The following is a 27,466-nucleotide window of genomic DNA, read 5'->3' as shown; positions in this document are numbered from 1 at the left end:
TTGTTTCTCCTACCCTATTTCTATACTTTTGTAAAGCTTGGCCATTTTTAAAGTGAAAATATTGTAACTTCTGATCAAAGTTTGTGTGTGTGAGGGGGGTGGTGAGGGTTTGGAGAAATGAAAAAGAATATTTTAGAATTATTTGGATATCAGTATTGACATTTATTTCCATTTCTTGTAATGATGTCATATTTATGCAATAAAACACTCAGTCTTCGTTAATCCCTTGAAGAATAAATCAGTTTTATTCACCTAAAAAGCAAATCACTGACTTGATTTAAAAATTAATTTCACCTTTTTCATGGGGAAATCCTTTAAAATTTTCGGACTTTCAAAAGAACCTCCCCTCTTATCACAGAGATTAGTAAATCCAGGTGGCAAAATCCATGCTACTTCCACAATATCTTTTCTATACATTTTCCCTTTTTGAAAAATTCTTCCCTTTGCTCCCTCACTCGACTTCGTTATGCTTCGACCCTCCTCACCATATTTACTCCTCCTACTGGACCTCCGTCCGCAGTAGTAAATAGAGAGTTTTTCGAAGTAGTTAATTAACAGCTTCGGGTAGACACTGTGAAGCCCCGCCCCATAGGAGGAGCTAACACAGTTGGACCGAATTATGTGGTCGGTCGTTAACAAATAAACACTTAATCTTTTTAGAGGAGCTAAACACACACAAAGGGCCAATCAGAGGCCGTGGTTCCCGGAGCTCGGGGGGCGGGGCTGGGCAAGCGCCCTCCCACCTCCCAGCCTCCCGCCACCGCTGTCTGATCCTCGCGGGCTTCGGGCAGGCCCCGCCCTCCGATCAGACGCGGCTGGATAGAACGGCTCTCTCCCTGCCTTCGCTTCGGTTGCTGGGAGAGGGAGGGCGGCGGCGGGGGCGTGGCCTGAGGTGGGGCTCGCGGGCCCCAGAGAAAGGCAGAGAGGCGAGGGCGGGCTGGGCGGATTCGACGAGCGCCGCGGCGGTTGGCGAAGCGAGCCGGGCGCAGCCTCCCCGATGCGAAGAGCAGTCCCCGCTGACAGATCCTCTTCTTCCGGCCGCGCCACCCGGGAGGCGGATCCCCGGGGCCTGAGGAGGCTTCCTCGGCCCGAGCCTCCGTCCCTCCCTCTCCTGCGGGTCACCGGAGCGGCCTAGGAGAAGGAGAAGGAGGTCTACCGGGGGCGGCGGCGGGCAGAGAACGCGCTCCCCCTTTCCCAGCGGCGGCGGCGGGGGCAGGACAATGGAGGTGGCTGTGGAGAAGGCGGCGACGGCGGCCGCGGCCGCTTCGGCGGCGGCCGCCGGGGGGCCCTCGGCGGCGCCGAGCGGGGAGAACGAGGCCGAGAGTCGTCAGGGCCCTGACTCGGAGCGCGGAGGGGAGGCGGCCCGGCTCAACCTGTTGGACACTTGCGCCGTGTGCCACCAGAACATCCAGAGCCGGGCCCCCAAGCTGCTGCCTTGCCTGCACTCCTTCTGCCAGCGCTGCCTGCCCGCGCCCCAGCGCTACCTCATGCTGCCTGCGCCCATGCTGGGCTCTGCCGAAACCCCGCCGCCCGTCCCCGCCCCCGGCTCGCCGGTCAGCGGCTCCTCGCCGTTCGCTACCCAAGGTGAGAGGCGGGAGGGTGGGGTGGGGTGAGGAGGCCGGCGCCCCGGGGCGGCGCGGCGACCCGCTGTCACGTCGTCGCCGCCCGGGGTGCTCGGCGGGGGAGGGGCGAGGAGGGTCTATGCTGGCGACGGTGACATGCAGGGCTCGCGCGCTCTGCGGCGTCCGCGCGCCCCGCGAGCAACTTCCCCCGGCGCTGTGGACTTGGCCGAGCTGCTGCTCCCGCCCCCCCAGCCTCCTCCTCCGGGCTGCGTGGCCCGTGCAACCCGTACTTTTGAAAACCTCTGCGGGAGTGCGCTGTTGTCTATCTCCGGCCCTTTGCCGGCTGCATCTAGTTAACCGCTACCCTCTGCCTCCCCGCAGCTTTGTCCAGGTGATACTAATCATTTCGTCTGTACCCACGTTATTTGAGCTGGCGAGGGGAAGGGAGGGATGAAGATGAGGTGGTGGGGACTTTTATTTGGTTACATATCGGATTCTGGTTTTTTGTTTTGTCTTGCATGTTTTGGGTTATTTACCTTAATGAGCCATCAGTTCTCTCCGATGGGGACAAAGGAACTAAGAGACGGTGTTTTGTGGTGCTTCTCTTTGGGAGATTTTGTTTTGAGTCGGTAAATGGTAAAGACAAATAGAAAAAAGTGATTCGGAGTGCAGCATTTTCTTGGATTTTGTGGACAGCAGCTGGAAATGTTGAAGTTACTGTTCTTTGTGCTGTTTATTACCGTATAATGAGACTTTTGACAGGTAGGTCCCATTGCTAATGTTAACAGGTTTTGAAACACAAAGTTGAAGTAAGCACACTAAATTGTTTGTGGTAGAATAATTGAGGTTTTAAACGTTTACATGGCGAATATTTGAGCAACTCTGTTTAAAAAAGACCAAGTAACCGGAAATAATTCTGTTTTACATACACTGCCTTTTAAAAAGGGACTAGTTGATGTAGTTAGAGAAAAATTGCTAATTAAATAATTGAGCGAGGTCAAAGAACACATGAAATTGATGCTTTTAAATAGGTTGCAGTGTTAGACTCTTGATTTATTTATGTGTTAGGAACAGTGTCTAGTTGAGAGAGTTTTCCATGGGTCTGGCTGTTTGTGCAGAGCTTGCCAGGGGAGGTACTGACTGCCTGCTCTTTGTTTCTGTTTTTAAAGGATGTTTGTATAAGGAAAAACCTTGGATGGTAGAGACAGTGTCTACCATCAGAGCAAAGAGGAACCATGCATATGGTACAATAGTAACAGATCAGTGTCTCCCGGGGTAGAAGGCAGGCCTGCTTATTGCCCATCATAAAAGGTTAGGGTTCCCTAAACTTGGGCTTCCTCTCCTGCAACACAGCCCATTGCTTGCGTTGCTTAAGCAAGTGTCAACTGACCCTCTTCACCTTGCCAGGTGAAAACCGGGGCTCTGGGAACCAGTGCTAAAGTGCTGATGCTTTGGCTTATGTTATTACTGGAAGTAATAATAAATTGCCCTTTGTCTCTGATTCACCAGTCTCATGCCTTCTCCCAGCTTCCATGGTAAGCTAATACTTTGTTAGTTTGCAAGTACGGTAAAAATCTCAGATCCTTCACCCTAATTTGCTCTTGACATGGCCCACCTGTTGGAAAGTTAATTTTACTTCTTAATTTTTAGACACATTTAAGGGTTTCTTTTATTTATATTTTAAATGTTTAAAATGGACAGTAGCCAATTAGGATCTGAATTCTGCATAATTCTAGAATTAAAGATGTATTGTGTTCCAGGGCATGACATTTAGATCTGAATGAATGAGAACATGAGTAATAAAAGCTCTGATCCTCAATTCTGAGGCAAGTTTGCAATTATAAAGTTCTCAAACTGTTGCAGTCTCCAGATATTTTTTATCTTTGTGTTTGTATTGTAAGCCAGAGTTCAGAAAAGCTTTTAAATTGGAAGGTAATGTTTTCATTTTTTTTATACTGAGGAAGATGTTTTTTTACCAACGATACTTCTGCATATATCTCTAAAGAAAAAAAGTTAGGATTATCTTCAATAAATTAAAAATACGATGTTGAGTCTTAATAACTTGAATATTTTCTCCCTTCCTCTGTCCTTGCAGACTTATTCTAATATTAGCTGTAACAAAAGTTAATAGTTTATTTCAGAACCACAGTTAACCCTTAAGCAGCACAGTTTGAACTGCAAGCGTGCACTAATACACAGATTTTTTTCAATAGAAATACTAGAGTAGTACATGATTTGTCATGGGTTGAATCCAAGGATGCAGAACTGGGAGGGGGAAGGTCAACAGTAAGTTATATTCGAATTTTCAACTGCACAAGTGTCAGCACCCCTAACCCCCCAGCTTGTTCAAGGATCAACTGTAAATAAGGTTCATTATCTCTGTTCTTCTTCTCCTAATGAACTTGTGGGGACAGGCATCAAAGGTCAAACTACAGTCCTGTCAGGAGCTAACCCAGTAACAGATGGGGAACTAGAAGGCTTGGGTAAAATAATAGGAAATGGTGGGAGAGAAGGGAAGGGAGCAAACTCTACTTAGCTCCAGCAGGTTGTCTTGTGATAGAGCAGGGCCAGGCTTGGAGGATCTTTAATTTTTAATGAGAAGTCTGAGGTCTGGAGGAATGTAACATTTCTCTAGTATTAGATATTGGCAAGTAATTAACACATACTCAGTGTGGACCCTTTCTGTAGGCCAAACAAAACTAGTTTTGTTGAGGCCATATGTGTTACAGTTACACTCAGATTTAGATCTAGTCAAAGCTATGGTTTTTCCAGTAGTCATGTGTGGATGTGAGAGTTGGACTATAAAGAAAGCATAAAGATTTAGATAGGGGTTTTCAAATTTTCACTTTACTAGAATCACCTGATATGCTTGTTGCAAATAAGTTTTCTAGACCTCTTACCCCAGAGAGCTCAGTATGTCATAGCTTTATTTCAGAGTTCTAGATAATCATAAACCCAAGTGGTTGGGTTTTATTTTGTTTTTGTGTGGTGTGTGTGTGTGTGTGTGTGTGTGTGTGTGTGTGTGTTTTAGTTCAAGCTGTATTATTCTAAAGTACAGTTGCTCAAAGAGGATTCGTTAGAAAATGAAGACCAAATTCAAAAGTGTAGTGTTCTCAACACCATCAAACCTAGTTTCTCTTTCTGTTAAGTGCTTTTTGGTGCTCCTTTTGTTATCCTAAATGAACTTTATAGAAAGTGTTTTCTAACTTTTTTTTTTTTTTTTACAAAAATCGACATAATGGTTTGATTGTTGTAAAGAAGAAACAAAGCTAATTTGTAACAACAAAGATACAGTTTTTGTAAATGCTTAGACACATTTCATGTTTGGTCAGCAAGCCCATATTGAGAACATTGTTTCAATTTTGTATGGCTACCAGTTAGAAAATGAGTGACCACAAGACTTTTATTTTCTTAGTATGCAGTAATGTCCAGGAAAGGGGGAAGAGCTTGGAAAATATTTTCTTTAGATACATTATGGTACATGAAGTCAGGAGACAAACTGATCTTAAATGTTATAATGTTGTGAAATGTTACAATGTTATGCAATATTTTATAGTGTGGATATTACTGTTCAGCCAAAGAGTAGCAGGCTCTAAGAGCTATTTTTAAAGAAGACTGAGCACACTTTTGAAAGGGGTCACTTTAGTTGTCAAAGGGAGAGTAAAATATGAGTCCATCAGTTCTCTTTATTAACTGGCAGTCTGTAACACTTAACCATCAATTCTGGGAGCTGATTTTTTTGTGAAATTTGCTCTGAAATATGATAATGTTCTTTAACAATATTGAAAGTGGCATTTAAAATTTTTCATTTCCAATTGTTGCTTACACATTGAAATACAATTGACTTTTGTATGTTGATAATATCCCATTCTCTTGCTAAATTCAATTAAATCTAGTAGTTTTTTGTAGATTCCTTAGGACAACATAGACTATCACGTTGGTTGCAGGTAGTTTTACTTATTTCTTTTCATTTTTTTATAATTTATGACATTTTCTTCTCTTACACTAGCTAGGACTTCCAGTACCATATTGAAGAGAAGTTTAGTTCATTTCAGTATTAAATGAGAGATGACATTCTTTTTCTTATTCCTGATCTTAGGGATAAAACATTAAATTGGCCACTGTAACAGCGGGGGATGGAGAGGGTTGGATGAATTGAAACATATGCAGTAGCATTGAAATATACAATCTACCATACATAAAACAGCTGGTGGGAAGTTGCTGTATAACACAGGGAGCTCAACCCCATGCTCTTTGACAATCTAGAGAAGTGGAATGGAGGTTCAAGAGGGAGTGGGCATATATATACTTATGGCTGATTCACATTATTGTATGGCAGAATCTAACACAACATTGTAAAGCAATTATCCTCCAATTTAAAAAAAAATTAAGTTGCTCACCATTAATATGTTAGCTTCTTTGTTTTTTATAATTGCCCATTATAAAAAACATTAATAGGTTTCCTTCTATTTCAAATGTCTTCAGGGTTTTTACCATGAATGAATGATTAATTTGGTCAAATGCATTTTCTATATTTATTAAAATGGTTATGTGGTGGATTTTGTTTTGTTTTTTTTCCTGTTCTGTGGTGACTTACATTGATTTTCATATGTTAAACCAGTCTTGAATTCTTGGTCACAGTGTGTTGTTCTTTCTGTGCATTTCTAGATTTGACTTGCTGATACTTTAAAGATTTTTTTTTTTTCTTATATTCATGAGGAACATATGATTATCTTCTGTTCTTACCTAATTTTGGCATCAAGGTAATACCTCAAAATATAGTATAAGGTGTTGCCTCCATCTCTGTTTTCTGAAAGAGTTTTTGTATTACTGTTAATGCCTTCTTGAATATTTGACAGAATTCACTAGTGAATCCACATGGGCTTGGAGTTTTCTTTATGGGGATGATTTTGATTAGGAATTCAGTGTCTTTAATAGAAATAGGGCTATCAGATTTTTTCTATTTCTTCTTGAATCCATTTCAGTAAATTGTGTGAATAAAAGTATATGATTTTGCTAATTGGTACATTTATTGGCATGAGTTTGTTCGTAACATTCTTTTATCCTTTCAGTGTGTTCAGGAGCTGAATGATGTTTCAGCTTTTGACCAGTGGGTTGCCTAGAAGTGTGTTAAATTTGTAGATGTATGGGGGACTTTCTAGATAGCTTATTTCATTAGAATGGAAAAAAAAAAAAATGCTCTGTAGGATTTAAATCTTTTGAAGTTTACAGTCAGCAAAAACAAGACCGGGAGCTGAGTGTGGCTCAGATCATGAACTCCTTATTACCAAATTCAGACTTAAATTGAAGAAAGTGGGGAAAACCACTAGACCATTCAGGTATGACCTAAATCAAATGCCTTATGATTATACAGTGGAAGTGAGAAATAGATTTAAGGGACTAGATCTGATAGAGTGCCTGATGAACTATGGATGGAGGTTCATGACATTGTATAGGAGACAGGGATCAAGACCATCCCCAAGGAAAAGAAAAGCAAAAAATCAAAATGGCTGTCTGAGGAGGCCTTACAAATAGCTGTGAAAAGAAGAGAAGCAAAAAGCAAAGGAGAAAAGGAAAGATATAAGCATCTGAATGCAGAGTTCCAAAGAATAGCAAGGAGAGAGAAGAAAGCCTTCCTCAGCGATCAATACAAAGAAATAGAGGAAAACAATAGAATGGGAAAGACTAGAGATCTCTTCAAGAAAATTAGAGATACCAAGGGACCATTTCATGCAAAGATGGGCTCATCCAGTAAAGGACAGAAATGGTATGGACCTAACAGAAGCAGAAGATATTAAGAAGAGATGGCAAGAATACACAGAAGAACTGTACAAAAAAGATCTTCACGACCCAGATAATCATGATGGTGTGATCTCTCGCCTAGAGCCAGACATCCTGGAATGTGAAGTGAACTAGGCCTTAGAAAGGATCACTATGAACAAAGCTAGTGGAGGTGATGGAATTCCAGTTGAGCTATTTCAAATCCTGGAAGATGATGCTGTGAGAGTGCCGCACTCAATATGCCAGCAAATTTGGAAAACTCAGCAGTGGCCACAGGACTGGAAAAGGTCAGTTTTCATTCCAATCCCAAAGAAAGGCAATGCCAAAGAATTTCAAACTATACTGCACAATTGCACTCATCTCACATGCTAGTAAAGTAATGCTTAAAATTCTGCAAGCCAGGCTTCAGCAGTACATGAACCATGAACTTCCAGATGTTTAAGCTGGTTTTAGAAAAGGCAGAGGAACCAGAGATCAAATTGCCAACATCTGCTGGATCATGGAAAAAGCAAGAGAGTTCCAGAAAGACATCCATTTCTGCTTTATTGACTGTGCCAAAGCCTTTGACTGTGTGGATCACAATAAACTGGAAAATTCTGAAAGAGATGGGAATACCAGACCACCTGACCTGCCTTTTGAGAAACCTATATGCAGATCAGGAAGCAACAGTTAGAACTAGACATAGAACAACAGACTGGTTCCAAATAGGAAAAGGAGGCCGTCAAGGCTTTTTTTTTTTGTCACCCTGCTTATTTAACTTATATGCAGAGTACATCATGAGAAACACTGGGCTGGAGGAAGCACAAGCTGGAATCAAGATTGCCTGGAGAAATATCAATAACCTCAGATATGCAGATGATACCACTCTTATGGCAGAAAGGAACTAAAAAGCCTGTTGATGAAAGTGAAAAAGGAGAGTTAAAAAGTTGGCTTAAAGGTCAACATTCAGAACACTAAAACCATGGCATCTGGTCCCATCACTTCATGGGAAATAGACGGGGAAACAGTGGAAACAGTTAGACTTTATTTTGGGGGGCCCCAAAATCACTGCAGATGGTGATTGCAGCCATGAAATTAAAAGGCACTTAGTCCTTGGAAGCAAAGTTATGACCAACCTTGATAGCATATTGAAAAGCAGAGATATTACTTTCCCAACAATGGTCCGTCTAGTCAAGGCTATGGTTTTTCCAGTGGTCCTGTATGTATGTGAGTGTTGGACTGTGAAAAAAGCTGAGCGCCGAAGAATTGATGCTTTTCAACTGTGGTGTTGGAGAAGACTCTTGAGAGTCCCTTGGACTGCAAGGAGATCCAACCAGTCCATTCTAAAGGAGATCAGTCCTCCAGTACTTTGGCCAGAAACTCCAGTACTTTGGCCACCTCATGCAAAGTTGACTCATTGGAAAAGACCCTGATGCTGGGAGGGATTGGGGGCAGGAGGAGAAGGGGACGACAGAGGATGAGATGGCTGGATGGCATCACCAACTCGATGGACATGAGTTTGAGTGAACTCTGGGAGTTGGTGATGGACAGGGAGGCCTGGCGTGCTGTGATTTATGGGGTTGCAAAGAGTCGGATACGACTGAGCAACTGAACTGAGACATTTTATGTCCTAGTGTATCATCTGTTTTGATGAATGTGCAGTTAAAGAATTAAATTCTCCATTTGCTGAGAGTAGTGTTCTGTAAATGTTAATTAGGTCAAATTGGTTGATAGTGTAAAAATATGTTATTTTTTTTTGTTTTTTTGTCAGGTTTTTGTTTTTGTTTTTCTGCTTGTTCTATCAGTTATGGAAAAATGTTAAAATCTTCAATCATGATTGCTGATTTATCACTTAATTCCTTTTTTCTAGTTAGTTTCTGTTACAGGTATTTAGAAGTGTTGTCTTACTGATGGATTCCCTGCCCTAACAATACGAAATGCTCTTCTTTATTTTTCATACTCTTTCATGATGCCTGTTGTTGTTTAGTTGCTCAGTCATGTCATTCTTTGTGACTGCACGGACTGCACACACCAGGCTTCCTTGTCCGTCCCATCTCCCAGAACTTGCTCAAAGTCATATCCATCGAGTTGGTGATGCCATCCAACCATCTCATCCTCTGTCGTCTCCTTCTCCTCCTGCCCTCAATCTTTCCCAGCATCAGGGCCTTTTCTAATGAGTCAGCTCTTCATTTCAGGTGGCCAAAATACTGGAGCTTCAGCTTCAGCATCAGTCGTCCTTCCAATGAAAATTCAGGGTTGATTTCCCTTAGGATTGACTAGTTTGACCTCTTTGCAGTACATGGAACTCTCAAGAGTCTTCTCCAACAGTACAGTTGAAAAGCATCAGTTCTTCAGTGCTCAGCTTTCTTTACCGACAATTCTCACATCCATACATGAATACTGGAAAAGCCATAGTTTTGACTAAATGGACCTTTGTCGGCAAAGTGATGTCTCTGCTTTTTAATACGCTGTCTAGGTTTGTCATAGCTTTTCTTCCAAGGAGCAAGCATTCTTTTAATTTCATGACTGCAGTCACCATCTGCAGTGATTTTGGAGTCCAAGAAAATCAAGTCTATTACTGTTTCCACTGTTTCCCCATCTATTTGCCATGAAGTGATGGGACCGGATGCCATGATCTTAGTTTTCTGAATGTTGAGCTTTAAGCCAACATTTTCACTCTCCTCTTTCACTTTCCTCAAGAGGCTCTTTAGTTCTTCTTCACTTTCTGCCATAAGGGTGGTGTCATCTGCATATCTGAGGTTATTGATATTTCTCCCTGCAATCTTGATTCCATCTTGTGCTTCATCCAGTCCAGCATTTCACATGATGTACTCTGCATAGAAGTTAAATAAGCAAGGTGACAATATACAGCCTTGATGTACTCCTGTTATCTTATTATAGCTATCAGTTTTCTTATCTTTGTGTTTAAATTGTGTATTTTTTTCATCCTTTTTAACATTTATATTCTCTTATAAATGATTGTGTCTTGCTTTTAATCCAAGTTGTAAAATTTTACTTTTAATTGTTTAATGTATTTACATTTTAAGTTGTTATTATTATGATCCAGTTTAAGATGGCCATCTTTCTCTTCATTTTCTCTATTCCCTGTGAGCCTCTAGTATATATTCTCCTCTCTCAATCCCTTAGGAGCTGCTCTCTGGTAAACTTCTGTAAGTCTCACCCTGCACATGCATGGTAGCCTTCAGCCAAAGATTCAGAGAAACCCTTCATAGACTGCCGGTACCCTTCCTCTGTGCAGTTGCCTTCTCTCGAGTGCTTACCTATTTCACCACCCAAATTTTCCTCAGGATTCTAATCTGTGTCCTCCTTAGGCTCTAGTTCCCTGCACCACAGCCAGAATATAGTTCCCAGGTGGTAGAGAATCAAGATATTATAGGGGCTCACTTCCTGAGTTTTCCCTTTTTCAGGCATCACTGGCATCCATTTCTGTTGTTCAGTGCCAGAAAACAGTGAACTTCGTATGTATTCTTCCCAGTTACACATAGTTGTTCATGTCAGACAAGCTTGTCCTGCTATTAGTTACTCTGTCCCGATTAAAAGTGGATGTCAGAAGACCATTTTTTAATCACATTGCTTTTTTCCCCCTCTACTCAAATGTGGTAATCAGCAAACTTTGGTCCTTAGATCGCCAGACTTTTCCCTTTAATTCGAAGACTGCACCAGTTTAAACTGTCACATAGATGCACACATCTCTTGTATCTTCCTATAACCTTGATCCCTTTCTCAAATTTTACTTGTGTGTTTTCAAGTATATACTAGACCAGTAGTCTCTAAAATGGAATGTGTGCCATATTACGAAATAAAATACCTACTGAGGAGAGAGAAAACATTAGAACTTATTTGCATAAATTTAATTTGGAAGTACTTGGTTGTATAGATTGTTGTGGTCTCATGAATAAGCATGCCATGGTTGGCTTATTGGTACTTGGCTGCGTTGCACATACCATATCCTGCAAAGAAGTCAGGGTTGCTGCAAGCCCAAAAGGTACCTTTGTGTGAGTTAGCAATAAGGCTTTTCTAGGCATATGTTGCACCTGGGGGATACATGGCTTAGCAAGTGGTATGTCTATAATCGTCATTTGCCCTTTTAAATTAGGCAGTCCCTGGTGCTGTATCTGAATCTTCCCTTGTCTACCCACCAAATTTAGTTCTGCTTAGAGCCCTGCAAGATTGAGACTTAGATTGAGACCTGGGAATCTTTCATAAAAGCAAAAGACAAAAACAAAACTATACACAGCTGTCTTAGAGGTGATGAGATTTCTCTACTGCAGACCCTATTGTGTTTTTTTTTTTTCTCCTGCAAATTGTAACACAATTTACATGTGCTCGGATAAGTTTATGGACTTAAACTGTCAAAGATTGAAGGTCATGGTAGGCCATTACCAGGATCCTGGTGTACAACCCTCTAATCTCCATTCCTAGGGAAGTTCCATATGGATATGGAACTACTCAAAGTCCCGTGGTCTCCAGAGTCTTAAAAGTCCCTAAATTTTAAGATGTAGGGCACATGTGCCATAGCTATAAAAAGTGATTCTAAGGTCAATTCATCTTTGAAAAATGAGGCAAGAATATACAGTGGAGAAGTCTCCTCAATAGGTAATGCTGGAAAAACTGGACAACTACATGTAAATGAATCAGATTAGAACATTCTCTGACTCCGTATACAAAAATAAACACAAAATGGATTGAAGACCTACATATAAGGCTGGATACTGTAAAACTCCTAAAGGAAAACATTAGGAAGAACACTATTTGACATAAGTCATAGCAGTATTTTTTGCATGTCTTCTAGAGTAATGGGAATAAAACAAAAATAAGCAAATGGGACCTAATTAAACTTAAAATATTTTGCACAGTAAAGGAAACCATAAACAAGCAAACTAGTAACCTAAGGAATGGGGTAAAATATTTGCAAACAATGTGATTGACAAGGGATTAATTTCTAGAATACATAAGCAGCTCATATAGCTCAATAAAAAAAAATAAAAAACTCAAAAATGGGCAGAAGACCTAAAGACATTTCTCCAAAGAAGACATCCAGGTGGCCAACAAGTACATGGAAAGATGCTCAACATGGCTAAATATCAGAGAAATGCAAATAACAATCACAATGAGGTATCACTTAATGCTGAATGGCCATCATCAAAGAGTCTACAAATAATAAATGCTGGAGAGGATATAGTAAAAAGGGAACCCTCTTTCTCTGGTGGGGAGAATGTAAATTGGTGTAGCCACTGTGGAGAAGAATATGGAGGTTCCATAAACTAAAAATAGAAATACCATATAATCCTACACCTATATTTGGAAAAGGTGAAAACTCTGTAATTTGAAAAGATACATGCACTCCAGTGTTCATGGCAGCACTGTTTACGTTAGCCAAGACATGGGAGCAACCTAAGTGTCCATTGACAGAGGACTGGATAAAGAAGATGTGAATGGAATGGAATATTAGTTCAGTTCAGTCACTCAGTCATGTCCGACTCTTTGTGACCCCATGGACTGCAGCAGGCCAGACTTCCCTGTCCTTCACCAACTCCTGGAGCTTACTCAAGCTCATGTCCATCAAGTCAGTGATGCCATCCAACCATCTCATCCTCTGTCGTCCCCTTCTCCTCCCACTTTCGATCTTTCCCAGCTTATTACTCACCACAAAAAAACAATGAAATAATGTCATTTGTAGCAACACGGATGGACCTTGAGGTTATACAAAGTAAGTCAGTCGGAGAAAGACAAATGCCATATATAATTTTTATGTGTAATCTTAAAAAAAAAAGGTAGATGAACTTATTTATAAAACAGAAATAGATTCACAGATATAGAACAAACTTACTGTTACCAAAGAGGTGAGAATGAGGGGGGATAAATCAGGAGTTTGGGATTTAACAGATACACACTACTATTTCTAAAATAGATAAACAACAAGGTTTTACGGTATAGAACAAGAACTATTCTTAATTTCTTATAATGATGATGATGGAAAGGAATCTGAAAAGGAATATATATATTTTTTTATATATATACACTCCAGTATTCTTGTCTGGGAAATCCCATGGACAGAGGAGTCTAGCAGGCTCTAGTCCATGGGGTCACAAAGAGTCGGACATGACTGAACAACTAACACTTTCATATATATATATATGTATATAAAAAACACTGAATCACTTTGGTGTATTCCTGAAACTAACACAATGTTGTAAATCAACTATACTTCGTTCAATTACAAGATGATAAATTCTTTAAAAAAAAAAAAAGTGATCCCCAATTCCAATTAAAATTGTAGAGTTAGTTCCAGTTCAATCTATAATCAAGATTGGGTACTGTTGACTTGCTTCTTCCCCAGTGACAGAAAGCTGAGCTCTGAGAAATCAGGACTGCTCATATTTGATGTTATCTTCACTGTTTTGTAGCGGGATAGATACTTGTTGTTCTTGACACCTGAATATGCAATCAGTGGTGAGTTAGCTGGCGAGGAGATCCACGTTGTGTACAAAGCTATAACCGTTACTGCCTGGTTGCTGCCTTATTTTGTGTTTAATTTTATCAGGTGTGTGGAGTTGATGGCATCGTGAGTTTTCCCACCATGCTTAAATTGTTTGAAATCTCATTTTTAGCTCTCTTAAAGATAACATTAATTTTGCAAGTATAACATTAGAATAGCCGAACTGACACATTTTAGGTTCTTCATCAGTCTTATTAGGAAGTTAACAGTAGTGACTATCTAGGTCTAACAAGAAGGGAACCTGAAAGTTTGAAAATTAATAAAAAGATTCTTTGAAATTGACGTTTATTATTTTAATGATGAACTACGCCTTAAGTGTATATTACATCTTGGACCATTAGTCCATAACGGTATGAAGCTTCCGTGATTAGCAATATATTTAAGAGTATTTCATTCTTTAAAAATATCTTATATTTTTGTGATTTATTATGTACAAGGTATAGTAGTTTTTGGAGAAGGCAATGGCACACCACTCCAGTACTCTTGCCTGGAAAATCCATGGACGGAGGAGCCTGGTAGTCTGCAGTACATGGGGTCGCAAAGAGTCGGACGTGACTGAGCGACTTCACTTTCACTTTTCTCTTTCATGCATTGGAGAAGGAGATGGCAATCCACTCCAGTATTCTTGCCTGGAGAATCCCAGGGACAGCAGAGCCTGGTGGGCTGCCGTCTATGGGATCACACAGAGTCGGACACGACTGAAGTGACTTAGCAGCAGCAGCAGCATAGTAGTTTTTAGCATATATACATAATAAATATGTAGGGTGCTTATTCAAATATTTGTGTTTAAAACAATGCACGAACATGACTATTAGCTGAATTATCTCAATGTTTTTGCATGTTTATCTAGTCTTTAAAAACATTTTTCACATTCTCTTTAAAGTTGCAGAACAATCCTATCCCTCAAAGAATTTGTTTTGATTTCCTTTAATAAAAATAGTTCATAGGTATTCATATTATGGTACAACAAAATTTAAAAGAAGTTCTTAAATAGTATTCAATCAGTTAGTTCAGTTGATCAGTCGTGTCCAACTCTTTGCGACCCCATGAAATGCAGCATGCCAGCCCTCCCTGTCCATCACCAACTCCCAGAGTTCACCCAGACTCACGTCCATCGGGTCAGTGATGCCGTCCAGCCATCTCGTCCTCTGTCGTCCCCTTCTCCTCCTGCCCCCAATCCCTCCCAGCATCAGAGTCTTTGCCAGTGAGTCAGCTCTTCGCATGAGGTGGCCAAAGTACTGGAGTTTCAGCTTTAGCATCATTCCTTCCAAAGAAATCCCAGGGCTGATCTCCTTCAGAATGGACTGGTTGGATCTCCTTGCAGTCCAAGAGTCTTCTCCAATACCACAGTTCAAAAGCATCAATTCTTCGGCACTCAGCTCTCTTCACAGTCCAACTCTCACATCCATACATGACCACAGGGAAAACCATAGCCTTGACTAGACGGACCTTTGTTGGCAAAGTAATGTCTCTGCTTTTGAATATGCTATCTAGGTTGGTCGTAACTTTCCTTCCAAGGAGTAAGCGTCTTTTAATTTCATGGCTGCAGTCACCATCTGCAGTGATTTTGGAGCCCCCCAAAATAAAGTCTGACACTGTTTCCACTATTTCCCCATCTATTTGCCATGAAGTGATGGGACTGCGTGCCATAATGTTAGTTTTCTGAATGTTGAGCTTTAAGCCAGCTTTTTCACTCCACTTTCACTTTCATCAAGAGGCTTTTTGGTTCCTCTGCACTTTCTGCCATAAGGGTGGTGTCATCTGCATATCTGAGGTTATTGATATTTCTCCTGGCAATCTTGATTCCAGCTTGTGTTTCTTCCAGTCCAGCATTTCTCATGATGTACTCTGCATATAAGTTAAATAAGCAGGGTGACAATATACAGCCTTGACGTACTCCTTTTTAATACTTAATTCTTAATAGGAGTTCTTAATAGAAATTCTTAAATACAAGTCATAATTACCAGAATATTTATTTTGATATTGAATGGATAAGCTCCCTGTGATCTCTTAACTATATATCCTCATCACTAAGCTTAGCCAGGAAGAGAGCCTAAAGCACTTGATATTTTTAGTGTCTGTCTCTATACTGATGTATGTTGATTTATATTTCTTCCTCTCATCAAACTTCTAGAATGGTCCTGTCGTTCAAGTTCTCGTCCCACTTCCCTGACCCTTCCTTGTTGATCTGCTTGCTGTCTTCTGTTTCTTCTTCTGCTCTTAGAAAATAGAGTGTGGAGTACACCTAGGATCAGCCTTTAGGAATTCTTATGGCTAACAACTACTGGGCTTCCCTTGTGGCTCCGCTGGTAAACAGTCTGCCTGCAATGCGGGAGACCTGGGTTCCATCCCTGGGTTGGAAAGATCCCCTGAAGAAGGGAAAGGCTATCCACTCCAATATCTGGCTCAGATCATAAACTCCTTATTCCCAAATTCAGATTTAAATTGAAGAAAGTAGGGACAACCACTGGACCATTCAGGTATGACCTAAATCAAATCCCTTATGATTATACAGGTGAAGTGAGAAATAGATTTAAGGGACTAGATCTGATAGAGTGCCTGAAGAACTATGGACAGAGGTTCGTGACATTGCACAGGACACCGGGATCAAGAACATCCCCAAGGAAAAGCAAAGCAAAAAATCAAAATGGCTGTCTGAGGAGGCCTTACAAATAGCTGTGAAAAGAAGAGAAAAGGAAAGATACACCCATTTGAATGCAGAGTTCCAAATAATAATAAGGAGAGAGAAGAAAGCCTTCCTCAGTGATCACTGCAAAGAAATAGAGGAAAACAATAGAATGGGAAAGACTAGATCTCTTCAAGAAAATTAGAGATACCAAGGGACCATTTCATGCAAAGATGGGCCCAATAAAGGACAGAGATGGTATGGACCTAACAGAAGCAGAAGATACTAAGAAGAGGTGGCAAGAATACACAGAAGAACTGTACAAAAAAGATCTTCATGACCAAGATAATCACAATGGTGTGATCACTCAGCTAGGGCCAGACATCCTGGAATGCGAACTCAAGTGGGCCTTAGAAAGCATCACTACGGACAAAGCTACTGGAGGTGATGGAATTCCAATTGAGCTATTTCAAGTCCTAAAAGATGATGCTGTGAAAGTGCTGCACTCAATATGCCAGCAAATTTGGAAAACTCAGCAGTGGCCACAGGACTGGAAAAGGTCAGGTTTCATTCCAATCCCAAAGAAAGGCAATGCCAAAGAATGCTCAAACTACCTCACAATTGTACTCATCTCACACGCTAGTAAAGTAATGCTCAAAATTTTCCAAGCCAGGCTTCAGCAATACATGAACCGTGAACTTCCAGATGTTCAGGCTGGTTTTAGAAAAGGCAAAGGAACCAGAGATCAAACTGCCAACATTTGCTGGATCATCAAAAAAGCAAGAGAGTTCCAGAAACACATCTATTTCTGCTTTATTGACTATGCCAAAGCCTTTGACTGTGTGGATCACAATAAACTGTAGACAATTCTGAAAGAGATGGGACTACCAGACCACCTGACCTGCCTCTTGAGAACCTGTATGCATGTCAGGAAGCAACAGTTAGAACTGGACATGGAACAACAGACTGGTTCCACATAGGAAAAGGAGGCCGTCAAGGATGTATATTGTCACCCTGCTTATTTAACTTATATGCAGAGTACATCATGAGAAATGCTGGGCTAGAAGAAGCACAAGCTGGAATCAAGATGGCTGGGAGAAATATCAATAACCTCATATATGCAGATGATACCACCCTTATGGCAGAAAGTGAAGAACTAAAGAGCCTCTTGATAAAAGTGAAAGAGGAGAGTGAAAAAGTTGGCTTAAAGCTCAACATTCAGAAAAGATCACGGCATCCAGTCCTATCACTTAATGGCAAATAGATGGTGAAACAGTGGCTGACTTTATTTTGGGGGGCTCCAAAATCACTGCAGATGGTGACTGAAGCCATGAAATTAAAAGATGCTTGCTCCTTGGAAGAAAAGTTATGACCAATCTAGACAGCATATTAAAAAGCAGAGACATTCTTTGCCAAAAAAGATCCATCTAGTCACAGCAATGGTTTTTCCAGTAATCATTTATGGATGTGAGAGTTGGACAGTAAAGAAAGCTGAGTACCAAAGAGTTGGTGCTTTTGAATTGTGGTGTTAGAGCAAACTCTTGAGAGTCCCTTGGACTGCAAGCAGATCCAACCATTTCATCCTAAAGGAGATCAGTCCAGAGTATTCACTGGAAAGACTGATGTTGAAGCTGAAACTCCAATACTTTGGCCACCAGGTGGCCAATACTTCGGCCACCTGACTCATTTGAAAAGACTGATGCTGGGAAAGACTGAGGGCAGGAAGAGAAGGGGATGACAGAGGATGAGATGGTTGGATGGCATCACTGACTCAATGGACATTAGTTTGGGTAAATTCCCATAGTTGGTGATGGACAGGGAGGCCTGGCGTGCTGCGGTCCATGGAGTCGTAAAGAGTTGGTAATGACCAAGCGACTGAACTGAACAACTACTAGATAAGGATGAACCTGCAAAGGAGACAGACAAGAAGTAGGAGAAAACCAGAAAAATGTAGCATCATCAAAGTGAAAGAAAGAAAGCATTAACAAAGGCAGCAGTGGTTCATATTGGCAAGCTGCTGCAAGGGCTAGTAAGACAGGCCAAGAGGATTTTAGGGTTAGAAATGTGGAGGTCTTGCAAAAGTATGTTTTGGTAGAGAGGTAAAGGGAAAACCATGTTAGAGTGAGTAGGAGGTAAAGAGACATAGATGGAAAATTTACCAACTTTGTAAAAAGAACAAAGTTTACTTCTGGGTGAGAGAGGAAAGGGATAAGGCAATTCCTGGGAAGAAAAAAGGAATTGAGGAATATTTTTTCTTTTTGTAAGTCGGAAAGACTTAAACATGTTTGTTTATTGTTTATACAATATTTAAAGGTTACTCTCCATTTTACAGTTATTACAAAATACTAGCTATAGTTCCTGTGTTGTGCAATACTATCTTATACCCAGCATTTGTACCTCCTCCCCCTTATCCTTATATTGACACACACACACACACACACACACTGGTAACCCTAGTTTGTTCTTTGTATCTGTACTGGCTATAGTTCCTGTTTTGTGCAATACTATCTTATACCCAGCAGTTTGTACCTCCTCCCCCTTATCCTTATATTGACACCTACACACACACACACACACACACACACACACACGTAACCCTAGTTTGTTCTTTGTGAACCTGCTTCTTTTTTGTTTTCTGCACTAGTTTATTGTATTTTTTTAGATTCCACATAGGTAAGTGATATCATGCAGTATTTGTCTTTCTCTGACTTACTTCACTTAGCCTAACGCCTTCCAAGTCCATCCATGGTGGTGCAAATGACAGAATTTTGTTTTTTTTTATGGCTGAGTAGTTTTCCTGTGTGTGTGTGTACACACATACATCGTCTTTATCCAGCTATCTGTTGATGGACACTTAGGTTGCTTCTGTATCTTGGCAATTATAAATAATGCTTCTGTGAACATTGGAGTGCATATATCTTTTTTGAATTAGCATTTTTGTTCTTTTCAGATACATACTAGGAGTGGGATTGCTGGGTCATATTGTAGATCTATTTTGGGATCCACTCAAGTGAGCTACTGAACATACAAAAGAAGAGATCTGTGACTGTGTGAGGCATCTGAGAAGGTAGAGTAGAATTGATCCAAGGCATAGGTGGAGACATTGGTGACTAGATAGGAGAAGATACATTTTCTTTATCGTGAACAGGAGAGAAGGCAAGAAAAGGCATAAATATAGAAGGTTTCTCTGTGTGTCCTCAAAGTGGATGGTGTTTCCTAGTAAAATGTATTATGATTACAGATCATGTTTGCTGCTAAAGATCAAAATTATAGGGATACTGAAACTGGTTCTCATGTGATGTAGCCACAGAGTGTAGTCCGTACCTGAGTTCACAGCTCTTGTAAGGAAAAAAAATTCCTTTACTGAGTTGAGGAGATAATAGAGACCACTTGAGACTTGCAGCAAGGAAGTTTTTTGAAAAGGAGCAGAGACTTCTGACATAGATATCAGAAGCGGGTAGAGAGAGTACCCACTTTGTTAATTTGAGCAGAACATTATATACTCTTCAGTTGGCTGCTGAAAATAAAAAGAATACCTCAAGGTTGTAAAAGTTCCACCAGACCCTTTCCCAAGGCATACATCCTGAGATAACTTCAGTACAAAAGATTAGCCTGTTTACAACTCATACATAGGAAACTTCTCTTATAAATATAGGAAAACAACATAATATGAGTTATGGAATCTACTGTGGTTTTACACCTTTCTAAGATGTTATATAAGAAAAAAAGACAACAACTCTCTGAATAACAGATCTAAAGAAATGGAGATAGCATTGTACCTTAGTCTTAAAGTAGAGACATAATGAAACCTATTTCTACAAATAAAACAGAATGTTATGTAAAAAAACCAGAATTACAAAATTTAGAAATGAGATGTCTGTGATACAGAAGTCATGAAAAGAAAAACTGGGAGTTAAGGAATAAAATTAGAAGTATTTCAGAAATTAAAACAGAAAGTTCTTGAATAGACACTCTTGTCCTTGTGCTCAGTCCCACAATTGAGTCTGACTCTTTGTGAATACATGGACTGTAGCGCACCAGGCTCCTCTGTCCGTGGAATTCTCCAGGCAAGAATACTGGAGTGGGTTGCCATTTCCTCCCCAGGGGATCCTCCCTACCCAGGGATCAAACCCACGTCTCCTGCATCTCCTTCATGGGCAGATGAATTCTTTACCAGTGAGCCACTTGGGAAGCCAAGACACTCTAGAAACTACCATAAAAGAAGTAAAGGGTAGAAAAAGATGAAAACAAATCAAACAAGTAGAGAATGAAATCAAAGAAATTCATAGAGAAAAAGACAAGAAGATCTTCTATTCTCATACCAATAAATATATGAACATTTATAATTGTTCAGTTGCTGAGTCATATCCAGCTCTTTGCAACCCCATGGACCACAGGTTTCCCTGTACCTGAAGAGTACTAAAATAAAGGAACAGGAAAAAAAAAAATTACATTCCAAGAAAATGTCATTGAAAGTATGATAAACATCTACATTGAAAGGGCTTACCATGTACCCACAGCCACCACTGAAACATGTTCCAGGGTTTTAAAGAAAACATTTTGGACATCTATACAAAAAGACTACATCACTTAATAAATGCAAAGAGTGTCAGATTATCATTGGACTCCAACATCAACATTAGAGTCCAGAAGACTGTAAAGATTTTGAGATTTTCACAGGAAGAAAAGGTGAGAAAAACGATATCCAAGATGACTCAGAGTTAAAGAAATCTGCCTGCCAATGTAGAGACTATATCCAACCAACTGATTTTCAAGCATAAAGGCTACGTGTAAGAACTTAGCGAGTATTGTCCTTACATCCCTTTACTAAAGATACCAGATTTTGCTGTGTTTTCTTTATTTCTCATGTCAGTATCAGTTCAGTCCAGTTGGTCAGTCATGTCCAACTCTTTGCAACCCCATGGACTGCAGCACACCAGGCTTCCCTGTCCATCACCAACTCCCGGAGCTTGCTCAAACTCATGCCCATTGAGTCAGTGATGCCATCCAATCATCTCATCCTCTGTCGTCCCCTTCTCCTCCTGCCTTCAATCTTTCCCGGCACCAGGGTCTTTTCAAAGGAGTCAGTTCTGACTCGGAAGCATTGGAGTTTGAGCTTCACCATCAGTCCTTCCAATGAACACCTAGGACTTATCTCCTTTAGGATGGACTGATTGGATCTCCTTGCAGTCCAAGGGACTCTCAAGAGTCTTCTCCAACACCACAGTTCAAAAGCATCAATTCTTCGGTGCTCAGCTTTCTCTATAGTCCAATTCTCGTACCCATACATGACTACTGGAAAAACCATAGCTTTGACTAGACAGAACTTTGTCAGCAAAGTAATGTCTCTGCTTTTAAATAGGCTGTCTAGGATGATCATAGCTTTTCTTCCAAGGAGCAAGCATCTTTTAATTTCATGGCTGCAGTCACCATCTGCAATGATTTTGGAGCCCACCAAAATAAAGTCTCTCACCATGTCCGGTTCTAACTATTGCTTCTTGACCTGCATCCAGATTTCTCAGGAGACAGGTCATGTGGTCTGGTATTCCCATCTCTTTCAGAATTTTCCACAGTTTGTTGTGATCCACACAGTCTAAGGCTTTGGTGTAGTAAATAAACCAGAAGTAGATGTTTTTTGGAATTCTCTTGCTTTTTCTGTGATCCAACAGATGTTGGCAATTTGATCTCTGGTTCCTCTGCCTTTTCTAAATCCAACTTGAACATCTGGAAGTTCACGGTTCACGTATTGTTGAAGTCTGGCTTGGAGAATTTTGAGCATTACTTTACTAGCGTGTGAGATGAGTGCAATGGTACAGTAGTTTGAGCATTCTTTGGCATTGCCTTCTTTGGAATTGGAATGAAACCTGACCTTTTCCAGTCCTGTGGCCACTGCTGAGTTTTCCAAATTTGCTGGCATGTTGAGCACGGCACTCTCACAGCATCGTCTTTTAGGATTTGAAATAGCTCAATTGGAATTCCATCACCTCCAGTAGCTTTGTTCATAGTGATGCTTCCTAAGGCCCACTTGACTTCACATTCCAGGATGTCTGGCTCTAGGTGAGTGATCACACCATCGTGGTTGTCTGGGTCACAAAGATCTTTTTTGTACAGCTCTTCTGTGTATTCTTGTCACCTCTTCTTAATATCTTCTGCTTCTGTTAGGTCCATACCATCTCTGTCCTTTATTGGGCCCATCTTTGCATGAAATGTTCCCTTGGTATCTAATTTTCTTAAAGAGATCTCCAGTCTTTCCCTTTTCTATTTCAGTGATCACTGAGGAAGGCTTTCCTTGCTATTCTTTGGAACTCTGCATTCAAATGGTTATATCTTTCCTTTTTTCCTTTGCCTTTAGTTTCTCTTCTGATTATTATTAGTTTTGGTCAAACAAGTTTACTCATTTGTTTAAGGTGAATGCTTTTCTTCACCCAAAAGATTTTGTTTTTTCTCCCTTTTGTAGTTAATACTTCCTTTGAGTTTGGGGATCTGTGAATACTCAGTTCCCCAAATCCTTAGATGGACATGCACTGCTAACTCATGCTTTTATCAGTTGTTAATGTGATGTTGCAAAATGGTAGTTTTTTTATATCATTCCATGCTTATTTGTTAATAATTTACTACTTCAGTGACATTTTACTGCTTCAGTGACATTTTCCTTTCTCATTTATTTATCATTATTAGGGGCTTCTCTAATTTTTTATTTAATATGTTAAAATCCATTTCTTTTTTTTTTAATTTTAATAATCATATTGTTCCCATTTGGGTAGTACAGACCCCTTCAAGTTGACTTGTTGTTTGACACAGCCTTGTTGATTTTTGAGCTTTACTTTCTGACAAAGAGTTTCTAGATTTGTCTCATACTTTTTCTATATCAGCCTTAGTTATTTCCCCAAGGATCCTTGATTCCTTATTTTGATGAAGTCCAATTTATCTTATTTTCTTTTGTGCTGTATCTAAGATATGTTTACTTACCACCAATGTTTTCTCCTTGAAGTTTCTTTTATGTTTTACATTCAGGTCAATGATCTATTTTCAGTTAATGTTGATATGTGGTATAAAGCATAGATCCAAGTTCATCTTACATATGGATATTTTAAATTTTCCACCACTGCTGTTGAAAAGGCTGTTCTTTTGTGCTGCTCTGCCTTTGTCAAGTGTCAGTGATCCATGCATGTCTGGGTTTATTTCTGGCCTCTCTGTTCTATTCCATTGATCTATTTGTCTGTTTTTATGCCAGTACTATGCTGTTGAGTGTGCATATTACTTTCAAAAGATCTTATGCCAAAAAGCAACAGGGAAGATATTCTGCAGGAAATTCTTATGTCTAACTGTAGAACTGAATTTAATATTAATAACAGGGAGAAGTGGTGACAAAGTAGTATGTACTTGTTTGTTACATGCTTTAACAAGGTAGACATAATACAATTATTCAAGAACTTAAAGAATATAGTTCATGTAAATCTGTCCTGAGGAAGTTATTAGAGAATAAATTTCAAGCAACCAAGAAATGATTTTATAGGCTCATTGATTGCCTTATAGAAATTCAGCAGGGCATCAAAGAATATTACTTTAAATAAATACTGGGGGATTCAGTGCAGAGATTATATGAGAGGGAAAAAGAGCTAATTTCTATATTATACTAGGGAATCAATAGACAGTATTTATGAAAGGACTAAGGTTATATAAAGGTATTTATATAAAAAGGACCATTAGGACAAAAACCCAAACTGTTCCTTAGATACTAAAAGAAATATACTAGGTCACTTCAGTCGTGTCTGACTCTGTGCGACCCCATAGACGGCAGCCCACCAGGCTCCCATTCCTGGGATTCTCTAGGCAAGAGTATGGAGTGAGTTGCCATTTCCTTCTCCAGTGCATGAAAGTGAAAAGTGAAAAGTGAAAGTGAAGTTGCACAGTCGTGTCCGATTCTTTGCGACCCCATGGACTGTAGCCTACCAAGCTCCTCCGTCCATGGGATTTCCCAGGCAAGAGTACTGGAGTGGGTTGCCATTGCCTTCTCTGAAGGCTTCTAGCTATTCTTAATTAACCCTAAGCTCAGCAAACTTCTTTTTCCATAAACATTCCCCTCACAAACAGGTCTCAGATAATAATCCTTCCCATGGCCTCAAGCTGTGGCCTATGTGCTCATCCTGGAACATTCTTTGTAAAGATCCTTGAACAAATGTCAGTGGTTAACTTTGTGGATTATTTTCTGGGCACAACTGCAGAAGGCTTTGTGCTTTCTCATGCTCCTCTCAAGAAAAATAAGCACCTTGACATTATTTCCAGCCAACTCAACTGAAGAAAGGAAGAAACAAGTCAGAATCACAAGAGCTAACCCCTTCATCCCGGGACTGTGCCTGCGGGATGAGGAGAGGGAGTTGGGGCCATGCCTCCACTTTGTCAGTAATGCCTAACTCGGCTCCCAACAAGTAAGAATTAGAGCATATTAATAAAAGAAGACTTAAAAATCTCAGTTGAAGATGGGTCAAGTGACCAGAAATGTTATTAGGTTACTGGGAACTAAAAAGCCTCTTGATGAAAGTGTAAGAGGAGAGTGAAAAAGTTGGCTTAAAGCTCAGCATTCAGAAAACTAACATCATGGTCCCATCACTTCATGGGAAATAGATGGGGAAACAGTGTCAGACTTTATTTTTGGGGGCTCCAAAATCACTGCAGATGGTGACTGCAGCCATGAAATTAAAAGACGCTTACTCCTTAGAAGGAAAGTTATGACCAACCCAGATAGCATATTCAAAAGCAGAGACATTACTTTGCCAAAAAAGGTCCATCTAGTCAAGGCTATGGTTTTTCCATTGGTCATGTATGGATGTGCGAGTTGGACTGTGAAGAAAGCTGAGTGCTGAAGAATTGATGCTTTTGAATGTGGTGTTGGAGAAGACTCTTGAGAGTCCCTTGGACTGCAAGGAAATACAACCAGTCCATCCTAAAGGAGATCAGTCCTAGGTGTTCACTGGAAGGACTGATGCTAAAGCTTAAACTCCAGTACTTTGGCCACCTCATGTGAAGAGTTGCCTCATTGGAAAAGACTCTAATGCTGGGAGGGGTTGGGGGCAGGAGGAGAAGGGGACCACAGAGGATGAGATGGCTGGATGGCATCACTGACTCGATGGACATGAGTTTGAGTAAACTCCGGAAGTTGGTAATGGACAGGGAGGCCTGGTGTGCTGCAATTCATGGGGTTCCAAAGAGTCAGACACAACTGAGCGACTAAACTAAACTGAACTGAAGACCTAAATAACACAACCAAGAGGCAGATCTCATATCTGTATATTACATATGGGAGAATGCATCATCTTGGAAATGCAAGTGGAGCATTGGTGAAAAAAATGATTTTTCGTTGATGTATAAACAAAACAAGCCAAAACGTCCCCGAAATAGATACCACGTTTTTGGACTAAAAATCAGTACAGAAAATTGGAAAAGACCCTTCTACCTGGAAACTAATAAACATACTGCCAAACAACTCTTGGCTTAAAAAGAAAATTCAAATAAAATTGTTGAGTTTCCTGACATAACACATCAGAATCAAGGCATTATAGTGGGGATCGGTAAACTTTAAAAAAAAATTTAAAAAAGGATAGTAAATATTTTAAAGTTTGTGGATCATATGGTGTCTTTTGCAACTTTCAGACTTTTCCATTGTAATATGAAAGTAGTCATAAGATGATATATAAATAAGTTAAGTTGGCTGTTCCAACAAAACTTTACTTATAAAAAGAGGTGACAGACTGGATATGGCTCATGAACGTCTGGGTTCAGTTCACTTCAGTCGCTCAGTCATGTCCGACTCTTTGCAACCCCATGAATTGCAGCATGCCAGGCCTCCCTGTCCATCACCAACTCCCGGAGTTCACTCAGACTCACGTCCATCGAGTCAGTGATGCCATCCAGCCATCTCAGCCTCTGTCATCCCCTTCTCCTCCTGCCCCCAATCCCTCCCAGCATCAGAGTCTTTTCCAATGAGGCAACTCTTCACATGAGGTGGCCAAAGTACTGGAGTTTCAGCTTTAGCATCAGTCCTTCCAAAGAAATCCCAGGGCTGATCTCCTTCAGAATGGACTGGTTGGATCTCCTTGCAGTCCAAGGGACTCTCAAGAATCTTCTCCAACACCACATTCAAAAGCATCAATTCTTCAGCACTCAGCTTTCTTCACAGTCCAACTCTCACATCCATACATGACCACTGGAAAAACCATAGCCGTGACTAGATGGACCTTTGTTGGCAAAGTAATGTCTCTGCTTTTGAATATGCTATTTAGGTTGGGCATAACTTTCCTTCCAAGGAGTAAGCGTCTTTTAATTTCATGGCTGCAATCACCATCTGCAGTGATTTTGGAGCCCCCAAAAATAAAGTCTAACACTGTTTCCCCATCTATTACCCATGAAGTGATGGGACCATGATGTTAGTTTTCTGAATGCTGAGCTTTAAGCCAACTTTTTCTCTCTCCTCTTTCACTTTCATCAATAGGCTTTTTAGTTCCTCTTCACTTTCTGCTGTAAGGGTGGTGTCATCTGCATATCTGAGGTTATTGATATTTCTCCTGGCAATCTTGATTCCAGCTTGTGTTTCTTCCAGCCCAGCATTTCTCATAATGTACTCTGCATATAAGTTAAATAATGTCTGGGTTATAGCTATATTATTAGTAGAAAATTCTTAGCATAAAATGTTTACATCAGTGAAAATGACAGTGAACACTCAAAAGGTAGAAAGACACCAAAAGAAAAGAATGCAGAAGGAAAGATTTAATAAAGAGTGGGTTTTAAGTAACAAAAACATAGAACTAATACATGTAAGCATGACTATATGCTCATAATAGTGAAGTCGCTCAGTTGTGTCCGACTCTTTGCGACCCCATGGGCTGTAGCCTACCAGGCTCCTCTGTCCATGAGATTTTCCAGGCAGTAGTCCTGGAGTGGATTGTCATTTCCTTCTCCAGGGGATCTTATCAACCCAGGGATCGAACCCGGGTCTCTGGC

The 27,466-nt window shown here is 40.4% G+C and overlaps 1 protein-coding gene across 2 annotated transcripts in view; it reads left to right on the top strand.

The window, feature by feature from the left end:
- Positions 1 to 894: 894 nt before the first annotated feature.
- The window catches only part of TRIM24 (tripartite motif containing 24), a 116,210-nt gene continuing 89,638 nt past the window's right edge, over positions 895 to 27,466 (top strand). The window contains exon 1 of one of the 2 annotated variants that reach the window (XM_027538885.1): positions 895 to 1,584. In XM_027538885.1, the coding sequence (XP_027394686.1) occupies positions 1,221 to 1,584 (364 nt within the window). In that variant the 5' untranslated portion in view covers positions 895 to 1,220. The remainder of the gene's footprint in view (positions 1,585 to 27,466) is intronic. The other variant, XM_027538886.1, reaches the window with a different exon arrangement.

Source organism: Bos indicus x Bos taurus, chromosome 4, assembly GCF_003369695.1.
Source record: "Bos indicus x Bos taurus breed Angus x Brahman F1 hybrid chromosome 4, Bos_hybrid_MaternalHap_v2.0, whole genome shotgun sequence".
In the NCBI taxonomy this organism is placed as follows: domain Eukaryota; kingdom Metazoa; phylum Chordata; class Mammalia; order Artiodactyla; family Bovidae; genus Bos; species Bos indicus x Bos taurus.
Note: the sequence above shows the minus strand (reverse complement) of the source record. Positions and strands in the feature narration are given on the sequence as shown.